Here is a 17813-nt window from a genome sequence, read left to right as displayed (position 1 = left end):
GCACCGTTCCTTGGTCGGCCCGGGAACCGGGACCCGAGAACGGTTGGAATGGGGGTGGTACACTTGAACTGCAAATACTACCTCATTCTGTCTCTGTGTATGTGTGTGTGTGTGTGTGTGTGTGAGTGCCGTGTGTACGTGTGATTGTGTGTGTGTGTGTGTGTGTGTGATTGTGTGCGTGTGTGTGTGTCGGTGTGTGTGTGTGTGATTGCCGGTGTGTCAGTGTCAGTCACCGTGTGCGAGTGATTGTGTGTCCGCTGTGTGTATGCGCCGGTGTAACACGAGAAAATTACTCCCACGAGATTTTTACTCGGAGTAAACATTTAGTACGAAAAAGTTACTCCCTTTACGAAAAAAAGCACTCCCCCATTACACGAGAAAATTACTCCTCAAGACAGGACTGGTGAGTTCCGAGTAAACATTTCGTACAAAAATGTTACTCCCCTGACGAATAAATAACGAATAAATTACTTCACCCCAACACAAGCAATTTAACTTCCCATGCCAGGTGTACGAAATTTTTACTCCCTTGTCCCCTGTTAGTCTTGGTGGTGGAAGGGGTGGAAGGAGGGTAGCGCGACATTCGTTTGGGAGAGATCACTTATTGGCATTATCCCTTCGCCCGCATCCCAATTTTGCGTACGAGATTTTTACTGGAAGTAAAAATTTCGTGGAGGGAGTAATTTTTTCGTGCTTTGGGGAGTTCTTTCCTCGTACGAAAAGTGTACTCGGAGTAAGAATTTCGTACGAAATGTTTACTCCGGAGTAAATTTTTCGTGTAGTAAAAATTTCGTGTTACACCGGTGTGTGTGTGTAGTCAGTGTGTGTGCATGTGTGTGTGTGTGTGTGAGTGTTTATCAGTGTGTGTGTGGCTAGACAGGCCGTTCACAAGAACCGAACTCATGTCAAAGCCGATTTCCTTGGGTTTCTGATGCAAGGAAAGTAACCAGCCTTCTTCCCCAAGCACCTGACAGCGCTGGTAATTCAAGGGACGTAACCAGACTGTTTTCGCAAGAGCACGCAAGCGCTGGTTTTGTCCCTTGATTGAGAAATAAGCTCATTTAGGTGGTTTGAACAAGAAATTTCTTTATTTCTTTCTTTCTTTATTTGGTGTTTAACGTCGTTTTCAACCACGAAGGTTATATCGCGACGGGGAAAGGGGGGAGATGGGATAGAGCCACTTGTCAATTGTTTCTTGTTCACAAAAGCACTAATCAAAAATTTGCTCCAGGGGCTTGCAACGTAGTACAATATATGACCTTACTGGGAGAATGCAAGTTTCCAGTACAAAGGACTTAACATTTCTTACATACTGCTTGACTAAAATCTTTACAAACATTGACTATATTCTATACAAGAAACACTTAACAAGGGTAAAAGGAGAAACAGAATCCGTTAGTCGCCTCTTACGACATGCTGGGGAGCATCGGGTAAATTCTTCCCCCTAACCCGCGGGGGGTGAACAAGAAATTAAAAATCTGAGAAAATCTTGTCTTAAAAATAACGGAGTCTAAAATACAAGCAAATTTAAAGCAACTATGAACAGCAAATTTAAAGCAACTATGAACAGCAAATCCGAAGAAGCAAGGTCCTAAAAGGGAGGTTCAACTATACTGAAATAGACGTTATACTGAAATAGACGTTATACTGAAATAGACGTTTTCCAAAAATAACTGTCAGGATTTTCAGAGGTCTGGTAGAGTAAGACCCCCCTTATCTCCGACAAGCTTTTCACAACATCCCGAGCACGTTCCACGCTTCCTATCGGTTTTAACTTGTGAACGGGATGAACAACAAACAATGTTGTGTATGCTATGCAGCATGCGCTAAATATGATACCATTTTCGTTCAAAAAAATAATAATCGGAGCCACGAATCGCCACTGATGGTTTGCTGATCACCGCACCGGAAGTTTCCGCTTAGTATGTGTGTTTTCATAAACTCACGTGACCTTAAGCGAAACCCACGTGACCTCAATCAAAACACAATGTGAGCGATCACTACGTGCCAGCGAGCATTTCCGCAACAAATTGTAATCTCTGATGAACTCATGAACGCTGATTTTCGCCGGAAGAAAAGGGTATCATATTGTGAGCGTGCTGTATAGCATACACATCAGAGTTAGCTGTTTGTCCTGATCACAGGCTAAACTTCCGATCGGAAGCGTGGAACATGCTCCGGATGTTGGGAAAAGCTTGTCCGAGGTAAAGGGGCTGTTAGGCTCTTCCAGATCGCTGAAAATCCTGACAAAGTTATTTTCAAAAATCGTCTATTCCAACAACAAAAACGAAAAGAAACATTAGGACATTAGGACAAATTCAATTTCCAAACAATTTATATTGCACATTTGTGATACAGAAAAGGCTGTAAGAACTATCAGTAATTAATACAAAATTTACAACAACAACAAAATGATTTCTGCCTGTCCACAGAGAAAAGAATCTTCGTGAAAAGATGCTCTCATTCCGTGTAAACACCGGGACAGTGAACATGATGGTGTATGCAGGAAGGACGGCTCCTTTAACCTTTGCAGGTGGGCGTGGGTCCGTGTGGACCCAGAAGGGTGTTTAATTGCAAATATCTCTTAACTAGTTGGAATTTTTTAATGAGCTTTTAAGAATGCCTCAGGCACATCAAAAACTCTCATGTCCTAAAATTTCAGCAAGAAGTGATTAAAAAAAAAAAAGGTCATACAAACATTGTGGGGCCATGCAGACCCATGTTTCTCAAAGAAGGAAATGAGAAGCATGGGTCCGCACGGCCCCACAATGACTTCCATGTGTAGTCGATAACCCGGACGGGCGAAGGTTAAATTAGAACCAAGAGCAAGCTATTACTGACAGACTTTCCAAGCAAATTCAGTTTGCACTATAATAGCAAGCATTGGCTAAAAAGTTTTCCAGGCAAACTCAGTTTGCACCAAGAGCAAGCTATGGCCAAAAGACTTTCTAAGCAAACTCAGTTAGCACCAAGAGCAAGCATATGACTGACAGACTTTCCAAGCAAATTCAGTTTGCACTATGAGGGCAAGCATTGGCTAAAAAGTTTTCCAAGCAAACTCAGTTTCCACCAAGAGCAAGCTATGGCCAAAGGACTTTCTAAGCAAACTCAGTTAGGGATACAAGTCCATCAAAAAATGGTATGTAACCAGAAATGTACACACGACCCTACTAATGTGTTAAGAACTCAGGCCCAAAAAAAAAATAGGTCTGTTTAAGGTAACCCGACCGACCCTATTTTTTTCGCGCGACCCTAGACTTTTTTTTGGCATTTGGGGAAAAAAAAATAATCTTTTGGTTTTTTTTGCAAAATAACGTAAAAATATGGTTTTTTTGGGGAAAAAAAAAAAAAAAAAAAAAAAAAAAAAAGACCTACCGACCCTATTTTTTGGGCCTATGTTACCGTAAACAGACCTATTTTTTGGGGGGCCTCATCAGCATTATTCTTCATGTGTCAGAATATCTGCATTCATTTTCATAAAGGAGACACAAACAATCTCATTTCTCATGCGCATAAATCTCAATCTGATTATGAAACTCTACAAACTTTCTGCGTGTATTACTAATCTGCTTAATTCAAAGAATCAAGTACTGAGAGTTCTACGCCAAAGCCAAGCTGACAAAATAACAAACAACTTAATTCTAAGATTCAAATACACTCACCAAAAATAAGAAAAATTACTTGGCAACATGACACATTGCACTAAAATTCAACATTAAAATCACTTTCAGCTCTATCCTTACTTCCGTGTGTCACACACACACACACACACACACACACACACACACACACACACACACAGCGAGGTAGTCTATGCAGTTCAAGTGCGCAAAGCGCAAGTCACACACAAAACTACAATATTATTTTCAGAAATAAGGCGGCATTGTGTTAGAAAAAGAGACACAACCCCATTCTTTTCAAACCATATGTTTATAACCATGAAACGTGGCATGCAATTCTGAAAAGTAGTCAGTATAATAATACATCTGTTTATACATACTGTACATGTTCACACATCAACTCTACTCTCTCTCTCTCTCTCTCTCTCTCTCTCTCTCTCTCTCTCTCTCTCTCTCTCTCTCTCTCTCTCTCTCTCTCCGTGTGTGAGCGCGAGCGTACGTTTGTGTGTGTGGCAGAAAGAGAGAGAGAGAGAGAGAGAGAGAGAGAGAGAGAGAGAGAGAGAGAGAGAGAGAGAGAGAGAGGGGTGTGTGTGTGGATGTGTTTGCAGAGATGGTTATGTTTATTTCTTCTGTAAATTATATCCCCTTGTCTAAAGGGCTTTTAAAGCTGAGGACAATAAACTCTCAAAGCAAAGCGTCTCTCTCTCGTGACATGTCATCAGGGTCTTAATGTATTTGTTGAATTTTATGCGTGACTATAATTTATAACTGTGCAGATACTATTGCTGTTATTTTAACCACTATTGTAAGGGGCTGTGGCCTTAGACAATTAAAGATTTGTTCTTGTTCTTGTTCTCTCTCTCTATGACAAATTACATAAAATTAAAATTTGTTGCATTGTTAATAGACAATGATTTATTCATTCTTTTCCCTTCATGTGGGGGTATAGCCTTGACTGAATAAACCATGCATCCATTCATGCGTTACACACACTCACCGGTTAATTAGGAGAGACAAATATGGCGGCAGTCCAAGAAACCTTCCAAACACCATACAAGGACCGACATGACAGAGATCTCATAGTTTTGAGTATCTTATTGGGGACAGTCCAAATGTCATGTTGGAATAAAAAATCACAGAAGATTGGTCCCCGCTGCCCGTCTGTCTAATGACGAAGTGAATGAAGTCCCTGCGATCTGGGGGTTGCCATAGCAACACCTGCAGTGTATCGCCCATGTCTGATTCGCCCACGTACAAAACTTCCTGCTCCTGTCAAAAAATCAAATTTAAAAAAATAAAAACAAAATGAAACACTAAAATGCAATGTGTGTCATAGGCCAACAAAGAAACAAACAAAACAATCCAAAACAGAATGTAAACAACAACAAAAACAAACAAAAAACAAACACAGAGACAAAAACTTATGTGGACAAAAACAGGTGTTGCATGGTATGCACAATTTGGATATTTCTACACAAAAAGAAAGAAGACAAGTTGAAAGCCACGTTATTCAGAATACTGGCATGCCGACACACAAACCCACATACCCCTAACCATACACTGAATTTGAATTACATGTTTGTGCATGTGCATGCATGTACCTATGTTCAACCATACACACACGCAAGCACACAAGCACACACACCTGGCACCTACCGTCAGGGGGTACCTGTTGACGTCCAGGTGAAAGGACCCCAGCCTTGAAGGAGGCCTGTGCAGTACACACACACACATACCTACACACGTACACACACACACACACCAGACACCTACCTTCAGGAGGTACCTGTTGATGTCCAGGCCGGTGAAAGGGTGTCAGGACCCCAGCCTTGAGGGCGACCTGTGCAGTACAAAACACACCTACACACGTACACACACACACACATACACACACACACACACCTACCTTCAGGGGGTACCTGTTGATGTCCCGGTGAAAGGGTGTCAGGACCCCAGCCTTGAGGGCGGCCTGTGCAGCGTCACAGCAGTACCTGACGTAGGAGCCCTGGTTGGTGTGACCGTTGATGTCTGTGTCACTGGCCCCCACCCTCACCTGGTAACTGTAGGCCAGAGCTGACACCTGTTGACACACACACAGACTTTTTACTGCGTGTACACCATAACCTTAGGGGATCAAAGACCATGTTGATAGATCCGGTTGATGTTGAGAAAACCAGCGTCAAATACCACCAGGCAGGCCCTGACATAAACTTGGCCAAAAAATTATTGCAACAATTTTCGCACACTAAGAAAAGCATTAAAACGCAATTCATTTTAGTTAAACTTTATATGCTCGAAAAGGTAATTATGTCAGCTGTACATATCATTATTTTGTCTGATTGATGGTACTTTGTATAGGCATCCCGTGACAGCCTGTCAAACAAGGTCACCCCTAAAATCGACCTGACAAAAACCATAGCCCCGTATTTTAAAATCTGCAAAAAATCAGAATATGCACAAACCAAACACTTGTGACAACCATAATTGGAAAGGCCATTCAATTTCCTGTTCAGAACATTTTGTTTTATGCACCTGTCTTCTCTAGTCTTTATGTAGCCTTTTGTCAAAGGCTGTAGGTGTCAACCGTTTCAGAGGCCCAAAAAGGCATGTTTTGCGGCCATTTTTGAGGGGGTCCTCCACCCAAAGAGCCATATCTGCTCAAGTTCTCAATGATTTGCTTTGGAAATTTCAGAAGTTATGACCAATAGGCTGACCTAAATCGGTGTTTACTTTCGCGAATGTGTATAATAAGCGTGTTGTATTACGTACATTTTCCGAAAGAACTAAACAAGTATTCATATTAATTCAGGGTTTTAGGTTAAACAATCGTGACTTTGCATGCGTGTGGTGTCCCTGTGTTGTCCAGGTGTCCCTGTGTTGGTGAGTGCCGATTTCTTTTGTTTTTCATCTTTGTTAATCTCACCCTCAGTTATCTTGTTGTTTAGATTTATACCCAAAAAATGAGAGACCTACATACCCTAAATTTTGGGGCCCTGTCATAAAATGTAAAAAAAACTTCTTTTTTTTGTGCCCTACCTCTGGGACAGCTTTGGGCAGGTGGACAGGACTTCTGTGCTGAATAGCCTGGTTGTATTTGTTGACCATCCAGTCCGGCCAGGCGACGGGCCTGCGTGTCTCGCGGTCAATGTACACGACCTTGCAGCTGCTTGTGGCCAACTCTCGGCCGTCCAGCTTGTTGACCAGCTGGGAGAAGACGGTCACTGACGTCCGACCGATGTCCACCACCTCAAGGCTAACCTGCAAAAGTACAGGTAACGTTAAATCTGACTTCAACACATGAAGGTAAACTCAACTACAAACTTACAGGTAACATTACAGCTGACTTCAACACATGAAGGTTCACTCAACTACAGACATACAGGTAATGTTACAGCTGACTTCAACACATGAAGGTTCACTCAACTACAGACATACAGGTAACATTACAGCTGACTTCAACACATGAAGGTAAACTCAACTACAGACATACAGGTAACATTACAGCTGACTTCAACACATGAAGGTAAACTCAACTACAGACATACAGGTAATGTTACAGCTGACTTCAACACATGAAGGTAAACTCAACTACAGACATACAGGTAATGTTACAGCTGACTTCAACACATGAAGGTAAACTCAACTACAGACATACAGGTAATGTTACAGCTGACTTCAACACATGAAGGTAAACTCAACTACAGACATACAGGTAATGTTACAGCTGACTTCAACACATGAAGGTAGTCTTGAAACAGAATTACAGACATGCAGGCAAAGTTATCTGTACCACCTGTAGACATACAGGTAATGCTAAAGCTGACCTCAACACAAGAAGTATGTAATCTTGAAACTCAATTATAGACATGCAGGCAACATTACCTGTACCCCCTACAGACATACAGGTAATGCTAAAGACAACTGTCTTTATTTTGCATGCGATTACAGTACAGATACTGTAATAAGAAAGTTGTAGCACTTTGGGAAATAGACTTTACCCAGTGGATTAAAATGGAAGAGAGAGTGCATGTATATGTGAAGGTGTGTATATGTGTGTACATGTGTGCATGACTGTTTATATATGTTACAGTTAATCTGTGAAACCAGGGAATACGTGTATTAACTAAACTATTTTAGGTAATACATGAATTAACTGTTTTTTTCCATCAGTTAATTCATGTATTACCTAGTTAATACACGTATTCCCTGGTTTCACAGATTAACTGTAACATATACATTAGTCAAGTTGTGACTAAAATATAAATTTATATTATATATATATATAAACATCTTAACTTCGAAAAATTAATATACTCAAAATTACAGAAAATAGGTCCTATGACAATGTTTGCATGCTTCACAGAGACCAACGCGAATCATCTTTGCCTTCTGGTTTCAGCTAGCCAAGCCTCATTAGAGTTGTCGTTGACTGATCCCAGGTTTTCAGTGTAGATCTTTCAGTTTCAGGCCGACAGATTAACTAAACGTTTTACTTATTATCGCTTCACGTGACTTGTTTTCAGTGAGTCATTTTTAGTCTGACAAAAACATACAGACAGAATTGTTTTTCCTCTCTGTTTCTCCCTTCCCCCCCCCCACCCCCCACACACATAAACACACACGCACACACACATACATACACACACAAACATACACACACACATGCATACATACATACACACACAAACACACAAAAACCAACAAATACTCACACACATGCACACACACACACACACACACACAAACATACACACACAAACACACAAATACTCACACACATGCACACACACACATGCACACACACACATGCACACACACACACACACACACACACAAACATGCACACACACAAACATACACACACACACACAAACACACACAAATACTCACACACACACACACACACACACACACACAAACACACACACATGCATGCATACATACATACACATACATACACACAGACACACACACACACACACACACAAACACACACACAAACATACACACACACACACAAACACACACAAATACTCACCCACCTGTACATGCAGGTCACTCACCTTATAAGGAAACACCATTCCTCTAGGTATTTTCCACAAGTCCTGGTGGAATGTACAGCCCATGCCGAGAACAAACATTGTAAACTTTGGCTTCATGATTTTTTTTAAATCAAGCATCCCTTTACTAAAACCAAAGTATCGCGCACTTTCAAACACTTTGGATATTTTCCAATGCTGGAGTGTTTCTGCAATCAAGAAAAAAATACATCAATCATGACCATGTCTTGCTCTCCACACTCTCTCTCTTCTTTTTTATTTATTTAATTTTATTTGTTTATGTTATAATAGTTTTTTGTGTGTTTTACAATATATAATGTATATATATATACACATGAACATCACATAAAACATCCACAAGGTTTACAATCATGAAATGAGACAGTCTACAAATTGACTTCAAACACACAGATGTACACTCAGACATACATGGAAAATGGTGGGGTTGAGAGGGGTGAGATAAGGTGAGGGGGGTGTGGGGGGCTGGGGGTAGGTGGTGGTGGTCACACTGTAAAATATGATGGCAATATCTAGCCTCAATATATCTCTCTTCTTAATCTCTCTCTCTCTTTCCCTCCCCTCCCTCCCCTCCCTCCCTCTTCTCTTTCTCTCACCTCTGTGTCTCCTCCCCCCTCTACCCCCCTCTCCCCCTCATTCTCTCCTTTCAAACTTTCAGGGGAACCTAAGTAAGTTGTCATAACTCACCTGTGCGACCAAAGTCATCATAAGACAGGTGAGAAAAGTGAGCCCAGGTACGAGTCTGGTCGGCGCTCACCTCCACTTCCCCTGGCCGTAACACTGTCATATTATCCCCCTCAATCAAAGGATGAAGCCAAAAAACTAAACAATGACAAGGTAACAAAATAATTTACACACACATCAATGTATCATTCAACTAAAAAGATAACAACTTATCTTGAACAACAAATTTATGCTAAAAATGGTCACAAAAGAAGTCCGAAAGACTGGCTATTTCAAGACATGAGCATACATGTGTGTGTATGTCAGTGTTGTGTGTGTGTGTGTCAGTGTGTGTGTGAGAAAGAGAGAATTGAATTGAATTGAATTTTATTTTACGAGGGTAACAGAATAAGCAATTACATGCTTTTTTTCATCCGGCCCTCGGCTTTCCCATTGAGGGGTAACAAAACAAGAAGAAATAGAAGATAAGTTTAACTATAGTACAAATAACATATTTACTATAATTAACATGTCAAGCAACCAATAAGACATTTTAAGATGCATTGTGATTCTTTAGCAATGCTTGAAAATTATATATAACAGAGAAATATTTGTTTATATACACACAAAAAAATATATATATAATTATATACTTCGTGCATTATATATAATCATGTTTTTCAATATAATCAGAGAGTACAGTTATATTTTGCCAGCTGCTTGATCATATTTCTTAGAAGTTTTGTAAAAGAAACAGCATGTAATATTCCTTTAAATGATGTTTCATGAATTCGTAACTTAATTATATTAGGAATGGCGTTCCACATTATTGTTCCAGAATATGATAGACTCGACTTGTACAGGTCAATTCTTGGAGTTGGTGAAATTAATTTGTTACATTTTCTATAATGATTTATTTTGAAATTTGAGGCAATGTTTGTAGGTGCATTCAGAGAGAGAGAGAGAGAGAGAGAGAGAGAGAGGGGAGAGAGAGAGAGAGAGAGGGAGAGGGAGAGAGAGAGAGAACGCGCGCACGTGATGGTGAATGGCAGCAGAAGACATTTGGAATGACCTAGTTCCGTGCAAGTTACACTTTGACCCATGATCTACTAACTCCGTGACCAATACAAACTTCTCAACTGCTTGCAGAAAATGAACACCGAGTGCTGGTTGCTGGTAAATCTGACTTGCAACACGTCAGAGGCATCGGCAGCAACCGTTGGACTTACTCTACAGGAATCTTATCACGAGCAGCTTCAGTCCAAATTATGATATGCACGGAAATAACCACACATAGAATTGTGTTTCAATCGCCGTTTCGGTGTCTCCAGAAATCAGTGTTTCGTTTTACAACCTGAAAATGGCGTTGTTTGTTTTGATTAGTATAGATGATAGTTGATAGTTCAGGCTTTCTTTTCATGAACGAAAACCACAGTGAAACAACGCTTCTTGATACTTGGAAAACCAAGCAAGAAAATAGGTATACCCGGAGTACTTACAGCCTAGAGAAAACACACACTGCTACCAAGTTCAGGGTGTCTCAGCGTGATCTCCCTTCCAAATGACTGGAACGCGTGCACCCCAATTTAAGTGCTTGCGTACGGCAGCTCGCTAAATTTATGTGTGTGCGTCAGCCAAGTATGAACGTCCGACGGAATCAGTGTGTCAAGCCAGGTCTAAACGTCCGACGGAATCAGTGTGTCAGCCAGGTCTAAACGTCCGACGGAATCATAAACGTCCGATGGAATCATAAACGTCCCACGGAATCAGTGTGTCAGCCAAGTCGGAATCAGTGTTTCAGCGAAGTCTAAACGTCCGACGGAATCAGTGTGTCAGCCAAGTCGGAATCAGTGTGATAGCCAGGTCTATAAACGTCCGACGGAATCAGTTTGTCAGCCAGGTCTAAACGTCCGACGGAATCAGTGTGTCAGCCAGGTCTAAACGTCCGACGGAATCAGTGTGTCAGCCAAGTCGGAATCAGTGTGTCAGCCAAGTCTAAACGTCCGACGGAATCAGTGTGTCAGCCAAGTCTAAACGTCCGACGGAATCAATGTGTCAGCCAGTCGGAATCAGTTTCTCAGCCAGGTCTAAACGTCCGACGGAATCAGTGTGTCAGCCAAATCAGAATCAGTGTGTCAACCAAGTCTAAACGTCCGACGGAATCAGTGTGTCAGTCAAGTCGGAATCAGTGTGTCAGCCAAGTCTAAACGTCCGACGGAATCAGTGTGTCAGCCAAATCAGAATCAGTGTGTCAACCAAGTCTAAACGTCCGACGGAATCAGTGTGTCAGTCAAGTCGGAATCAGTGTGTCAGCCAGGTCTAAACGTCTGACGAAATCAGTGTGTCAGCCAAGTCGGAATCAGTGTGTCAGCCAAGTCTAAACGTCCGACGGAATCAGTGTGTCAGCCAAGTCTAAACGTCCGACGGAATCAGTGTGTCAGCCAGTCGGAATCAGTTTCTCAGCCAGGTCTAAACGTCCGACGGAATCAGTGTGTCAGCCAAGTCGGAATCGGTGTGTCAGCCCACTGATGTTTGTTTGTTTGTTTGCTTAACGCCCAGCCGACCACGAAGGGCCATATCAAGCCCACTGATTTTGTCGGACGTTTAGACTTGGCTGACACACTGATTCCGTCGGACGTTTAGACTTGGCTGACACATTGATTCCGTCGGACGTTTAGACCAGCTGACACACTGATTCCGACTTGGCTGACACACTGATTCTGTCGGACGTTAAGACTTGGCTGACACACGGATTCCGACTTGACTGACACACTGATTCCGACTGGGCTGACACACTGATTCCGTCGGACGTTTAGACTTGGCTGACACCCGGATTCCGGCTTGACTGATCGACACAATGATTCCGACTGGGCTGACACTTCCGTCGGACGTTTAGACTTGGCTGACACACTGATTCCGACCGACTTGGCTGACACACTGATTCCGTCGGACGTTTAGACTTGGCTGACACACTGATTCCGACCGACTTGGCTGACACACTGATTCCGACTTGGCTGACACACTGACTCCGTCGGACGTTTGGACCTGGCTGACACACTGATTTCGACTTGGCTGACACACTGACTCCGTCGGACGTTTGGACCTGGCTGACACACTGATTCCGACTTGGCTGACACACTGACTCCGTCGGACGTTTGGACCTGGCTGACGGCACACTGATTCCGGAATGATTTCCTGCATAGCTTTATGGTCTTATCTGATGAATGTACTTCTGTGTCTTGTGATATACCCGATGATCTCCTCGGTGTCCACTGAACACCCCCGTGTGCACGCATACGCACGATAAAGAACCCAGGTTCACAGCGAAAGTCTCAGGGCTTGGAAACATGAATGCACTGACCTGCCAGTGATCTTGATCTTGATCTTGATGAATTACGCTGCTGGGTACCAGAAGACTGGCATAAATGCAGCGGGGGAGAGTGCGGCAGCCTATTAATGGTGGTGGACGGCTGCTAGCTTGGCTTTAAAGATGCCAATGCTTTTGGAGGTTACAATATTGTCCTCAAGTAGATTCCAGTCTTGTGCCGTCTTCACAAAAAAGGAGTTCCTAAACTGATCAGTGCGGCCTTGGGGCACTGAATAGGGTCTAGAATTGTTTCTTGAATACTGTGAGACGATGTTGGATGTGTGATGGTCAGAGTGTCTCACTGGCCTGATTTTACGGCCTTGCTTCTGCTCAGTTAAGAACTGGTGTGATGGTAGTGCCGGTACCAGCCCCTCAACCACCCTATAGAAGAACGTCAGACGGAGTTGTTGACGTCGCTGTTGCAGAGGTTGGAGTCCAGTTTTCTCTAGGAGTCTGGTGACGCTGCCGGGGGTCGACGACCTGAAGTCGCCTGTGATAAACCTCGATGCTTTGCGTTGTACGCGTTCGATGCAGTCAATGTCGTTCTTCAGGTAGGGGTCCCAGACAACCGCCCCATACTCCAGGAGGGGACGCACAAGGGAGAGGTAGGCCTGCTGACGGCAACGAGGCGGGCAGCGTTGGAGGTTGCGGCGGAGGAAGCCAAGGGTGCAGTTAGCTTTTTTAGTGATAGAAGAAATGTTCTAGGAGTTTGCAAGGGATGGAAGTGAGGGAGATGGGACGGTAGTTCGCGGGGAGGTGGCGATCACCCTTTTTGAATACACAGGAGATGTTGGCCTGGAGCCAATCGGAAGGGAGAGAACCGCTATCCAGGGATCTCTGGAAGATTGCACGGAGAGCAGGTGCAATCTGGTCGGCGCAGGTCTTTAGGACCAGGTTGGGTATGCTGTCGGGGCCTGGGGCTTTGGCGGGGTTGAGGTCACGTAGCAGTTTAGCTACTCCAGCTGTGGTCACTTCAATCTGCTCTATGGGGCTGACGGCGGGGGGTGGGGGAGGGGGGGTGAAGTTAGCACTCTTTGTGAATACTGATTTGAACTGGTCGAGGAGAAGTTTTGCTTTCCCTACGCTATCGTTTACAAGTTTGCCCTTGTGTTTTAAGGGGGAAACGCCGGTGTTGTCCTGTCGGCGGGACTTAATGAAGTTCCAAAAGGGTTTTGTGTTGTTGCTGGACAAGCCTGCTTGGATCTTATCGTTTATGTAGCTCCACTCAGCGCGACGCATAGCGCGTTTACAGATTTTTTGGAAGTTTCTATACTCCGTCCAGATCTTGCTATGCTTGGCTCGCTTGAAGAGTCGTTGTTTCCTGCGGAGCATCCGCTTAAGGGATGCACTAAGCCAGGGGAGTGAGGAACGGTTCTTAGCGATGGTGGAAGGGATGTAGCTGTGGACAGAGGCCACTGAGAGAGACGATTTGAAAAGGTTCCAAAGATCTTCGGCATTGGTGCCATTGTTGTACTTGTTGACAATGGTAGTCGCTGCGGACTCAAGGTCACCCTTCAGTTGGTCCCATCTGGCGTCCTTGAACTTGTAGAACTTAACGCTTGGTAGGGGGGGCGATGTGGGGCTTTAGGCTACATCAAAGTCAGAGACTACAATCTCGTGATCAGCAAGGCCTGGAATTAGGCTAGTGGTCTTTAGGAGGGAGGGGTTTGATGTGAATACAAGGTCCAAGACGCTGGGGCCCCGTGTGGGTTTTGTCTGGGTTTGGGTCAGGAGCTCAGCACAGGTGACATCTGCAGTCAGACGAGGGAGATTTACCTGGCTTAACGCCCTTTAGCCAGGACTCTGTTGCAGTGTAACTGTGTGCTGTACATTTAATAGTGCTACTTATATAGCAACTTGACGCCCATCAGAGAAGCGAATGGTCCTTTCAATAGATGTACCTCATCTAAGTAATAATGAGGTGAGCAAATTCATGTATCCGGCTAATGTTGAGATTCCACAGAGTGCATGGTGGCAAGATGTTAGCATGGGACATAACTACAAAAACAAAACAAAAACAGGTAAACAGAAAACGAAGAATTGTTTCCCTTGAACCGCATAATCACAAACCTCTCAGTCTTCCATTTCAATCCACCCGCAACATCTTCGTCATTTTGAATCGATAGGTTGACCCCTTGACCTCATTTTCATAATACACACACAAGTGGAGATTTGGATTAGTTATGACAAGGATGGTCTCTTTCATGTATATTGAATAATGATGCAGATAAGGATAAGCCTAATTATAGCCCTGTGAGGTTACCCTCATGGAAATTCGGGCTGCTTTCACCCTGGGGAAAGCGAGCTGCCCATACAGTTTACGGCGCTACACATTTTTTTCTCTCCAGTGCATGCGTGCGCTTCCTCTCCCACGTACGTCACAACCCCCGTCTGAATTTCCAAGTCTAGTTGGCGCTAGTATGACGTAAAAGTATGTTGCCAAATGAGGGGACAAAATTCTTCGTAACAAGGGAAATAATATTTTCTAAGGGGAATAATAACGTCTTGCAAAATGTGTTAGGGGAGTAAAATTTTCGTACGAAATTTTTACTCGGGAGTCTGTCGTGGGGAGTAATATTCTCGTGCTACGGGGGAGTACTTTTTTCGTGAAGGGGAGTAACAATTTCGTACGAAATTTTTACTCGGGAGTACACCTGTCGTTGGGAGTAATTTTCCCGTGTTAGAGGGGAGTAATATTTTAAGGGGAGTAATATTTTCGTACGAAATCTTTACCCGTGTTACACCGGGCTGGGACAGTGTCACGTAGTTTTACTGACAGTGGTGATGAGTGCTAGTGCTCACCGAGTAACTGAGTTTCCCAAACCAGACTCACTTACAAACAGGAACCTCGAGTCGAGTTAGCCCACAGCCGGGCAATGATCTATGATCTGATACACTAGCTGTTAGCATTAGTACGACACACAGGAAATTTTATTTGTCTTTATTTAAAGTTCAGTGCCGCTTCAAGTGTTGATATGAAAATTCTGTCCTACCAAGCAAGATTAAATTAAGACCGGTGACTGTGAGATCAAGTTGAAAGTGAAATGTGTCGTCTGCTCGAAAACTGAGTCAGCGCAACAAGTCATTTCTAGTCAGCCCCCGCGGGCCAACACGCTGTAGTAAAAAGCGTAAACTGTTAACTTGCTCAGTGTGACTGCTGTCAACAAAAGACGGGAAAACACCGCAACATCGCCTCAAATAATATGACGTTGCCGCTGAAAAGCCGGCGACGTATGATGGCCATGTAAGGAGGAAATACCGACCCACGCGCTTTTTGTTAAGACACGCCCATTTTTCAGTTGACACCACCCTGTTTGGGAATACACCGTGTACCCATTTGGGGCATGACTTCAACTGAAACTGTCCTGCTGTCTGCTTGTTTGTTTGTTTGTTTGTTTGTTAGTTCGTTCCGGTTTGTTTGTTTTTGTTTCCCTCGTTCTTTCTTTCTGATACAATGCCAAAAATGGTCTTAACTGAAGGATACTGACACGGTGCTAGTAATCATAATAAACTGATTATACCGGCTTCAGCCGGGTCACAATTAACTGAGTTCGGCCACAAAGCTGTTTGTCTGGTGCCTGTGGAACCTAGCCTATGCTCGTGCAGCCGCCACGCCTTACCTTCCAGGAATGCTCTTTCAGTAACAGTCGACTTGAACACATCGGATGCCGCCCAAAGCCGGAAATTTGTGAAGTTGGATCAGCCAGCTCTTTCATCAATTCATGATGATCATGATGACCGACCAGGGCCTTACCCTGGTAGGATGTGACACTACGACCCTTTCACGATATGCAAGTGGTGTGAAACAGGGCTGGGTCCTGGTCCCAGTCCTCTGCATCAGTCTTGTAATGTGTACATAGTCCTGTGCATGTACAATCTTTTTTTCTTGTCAGTTTTTCTTCTAATTTACGTGTATATATGATAAGACAAGTCCCTCTCTAGGCGGGGGCTGGTTAAAAAAAAAAAAAGCTCGTTCGTATTGTTTATGCCACAACCCTCGTAAAATAACATTTGATTTGATTTGATTTGATTTGATTTGTTCACGTGTACAGTGCAGTGCAACCTCTCTTTTCAGATCCCTACCAATCAATCTGAGAAAATCATGTCTGAAAAAGGAGGAAGTCTTAGAATGGGGGTAAATGTACAGAGGTTATGAACACTGAGAACGTCTGAAAAAAACAAGATGTTCAAATGGGGGTAGTCTTAAATTGGGGTGTCTTATAAGGGAGGTTCCTTTGTACTAAGATGTTGATACATGTTATCACGCGCAGGGCCGGATCTGGGGGGGGGGGGGGGGGTTCCTAGGTTCCGAACAACCCCCTCCCCTGGCCATCCGATGTACCTCTCAGAGAAAAGAAAAAAAAAGTGGACTTTTTAAGCTCTTCTCCCATCTCCCTTAGTTTATTTGGTCTTCTAAAACTATTTCAAATTATGAACAACATCAAGTCGACAACGGCCTGCCCTCCCCGTTCTCAGCGTAGCAATGATAGGGTCCGATATTTAGACTGACGAGACAAGTATAATGCCGACGAGTCGAAGACGAGTCGCATTATACTTGTTCGAGTCTAAATATCGGACCCTATTGCTACGCTGAAAACACAATAGCGATTATATAGCTGTTCTGACCTTGATTTGTTGTTCCAAACTTACAAAATGACAGTTTTTGCGTCGATGCGTTGGTTTTGATAGCAGACGCCGTTTCTTATGCGCAAGTTAGTTTTGCGCAGGCGCCACACTGACTTTGGAAAAAAAACTCGATTTGACATCACAGCTGTTAAACAGCTTTTTACTAGTTCATTCGTATACAACAAAAAGTTTGAGTTTTTTTAATTTTGAACAAGACTACTTATGAAGAAGACCAAAACACAACATCAACGGAAAACTAGAAACAACTGAAGAACTAGGATGCAACAAGGGGAGGCCCGAGAAGAGAACAGCTAATCCGAAGTTTTCAGTTTGGGTGAATGGCATTTATACTTGTCTCGAGTCGTCATGAAGCGAATTTTTCAACCTCAGTTATAAACGACTGCATGAATGTTAGTGCCATGGGTTGCACATCAATACTTCAGAGGGGAAGTGGGGTAT

General features: G+C 43.3%; 1 protein-coding gene across 3 annotated transcripts; it reads right to left on the bottom strand.

Moving 5' to 3' along the window:
* Nucleotides 1–2317: 2317 nt before the first annotated feature.
* Nucleotides 2318–12743, bottom strand: LOC138946994 (uncharacterized). 3 transcript variants are annotated; one of them, XM_070318418.1, is made up of 6 exons: nucleotides 12723–12743; nucleotides 9386–9520; nucleotides 8684–8868; nucleotides 6657–6878; nucleotides 5527–5700; nucleotides 2318–4889 (listed from the first exon to the last, which is right to left on the bottom strand). In XM_070318418.1, exons 2-6 carry the CDS (start codon nucleotides 9483–9485, stop codon nucleotides 4698–4700), a joined length of 873 nt encoding a protein of 290 aa, XP_070174519.1. In that variant the 5' UTR covers nucleotides 9486–9520; nucleotides 12723–12743; the 3' UTR covers nucleotides 2318–4697. The 3 variants fall into 3 exon arrangements, with proteins under 3 accessions (XP_070174519.1, XP_070174517.1, XP_070174518.1); XM_070318416.1 differs by lacking the exon at nucleotides 12723–12743 and adding an exon at nucleotides 10861–11006; XM_070318417.1 differs by lacking the exon at nucleotides 12723–12743 and adding an exon at nucleotides 10494–10837.
* Between the last annotated feature and the right edge of the window lie 5070 nt (nucleotides 12744–17813).

This window comes from Littorina saxatilis, linkage group LG14 (assembly GCF_037325665.1).
Source record: "Littorina saxatilis isolate snail1 linkage group LG14, US_GU_Lsax_2.0, whole genome shotgun sequence".
NCBI classification, from domain to species: Eukaryota; Metazoa; Mollusca; class Gastropoda; order Littorinimorpha; family Littorinidae; genus Littorina; species Littorina saxatilis.
The sequence above is the reverse complement of the archived record's forward strand: the minus strand, read 5'-3'. Positions and strand labels throughout refer to the sequence as shown.

What these genes read in the sequence shown, in the direction of transcription:
- LOC138946994 (XM_070318418.1), bottom strand. Translation starts at nt 9,485, where the DNA reads ATGACAGTGTTACGGCCAGGGGAAGTGGAGGTGAGCGCCGACCAGACT. An exon ending in GAATGGTGTTTCCTTATAAG is followed by an intron (nt 6,879 to 8,683) that starts GTGAGTGACCTG and finishes GTACTTTTGCAG; the next exon opens with GTTAGCCTTGAGGTGGTGGA. An exon ending in TGCCCAAAGCTGTCCCAGAG is followed by an intron (nt 5,701 to 6,656) that starts GTAGGGCACAAA and finishes GTGTGTCAACAG; the next exon opens with GTGTCAGCTCTGGCCTACAG.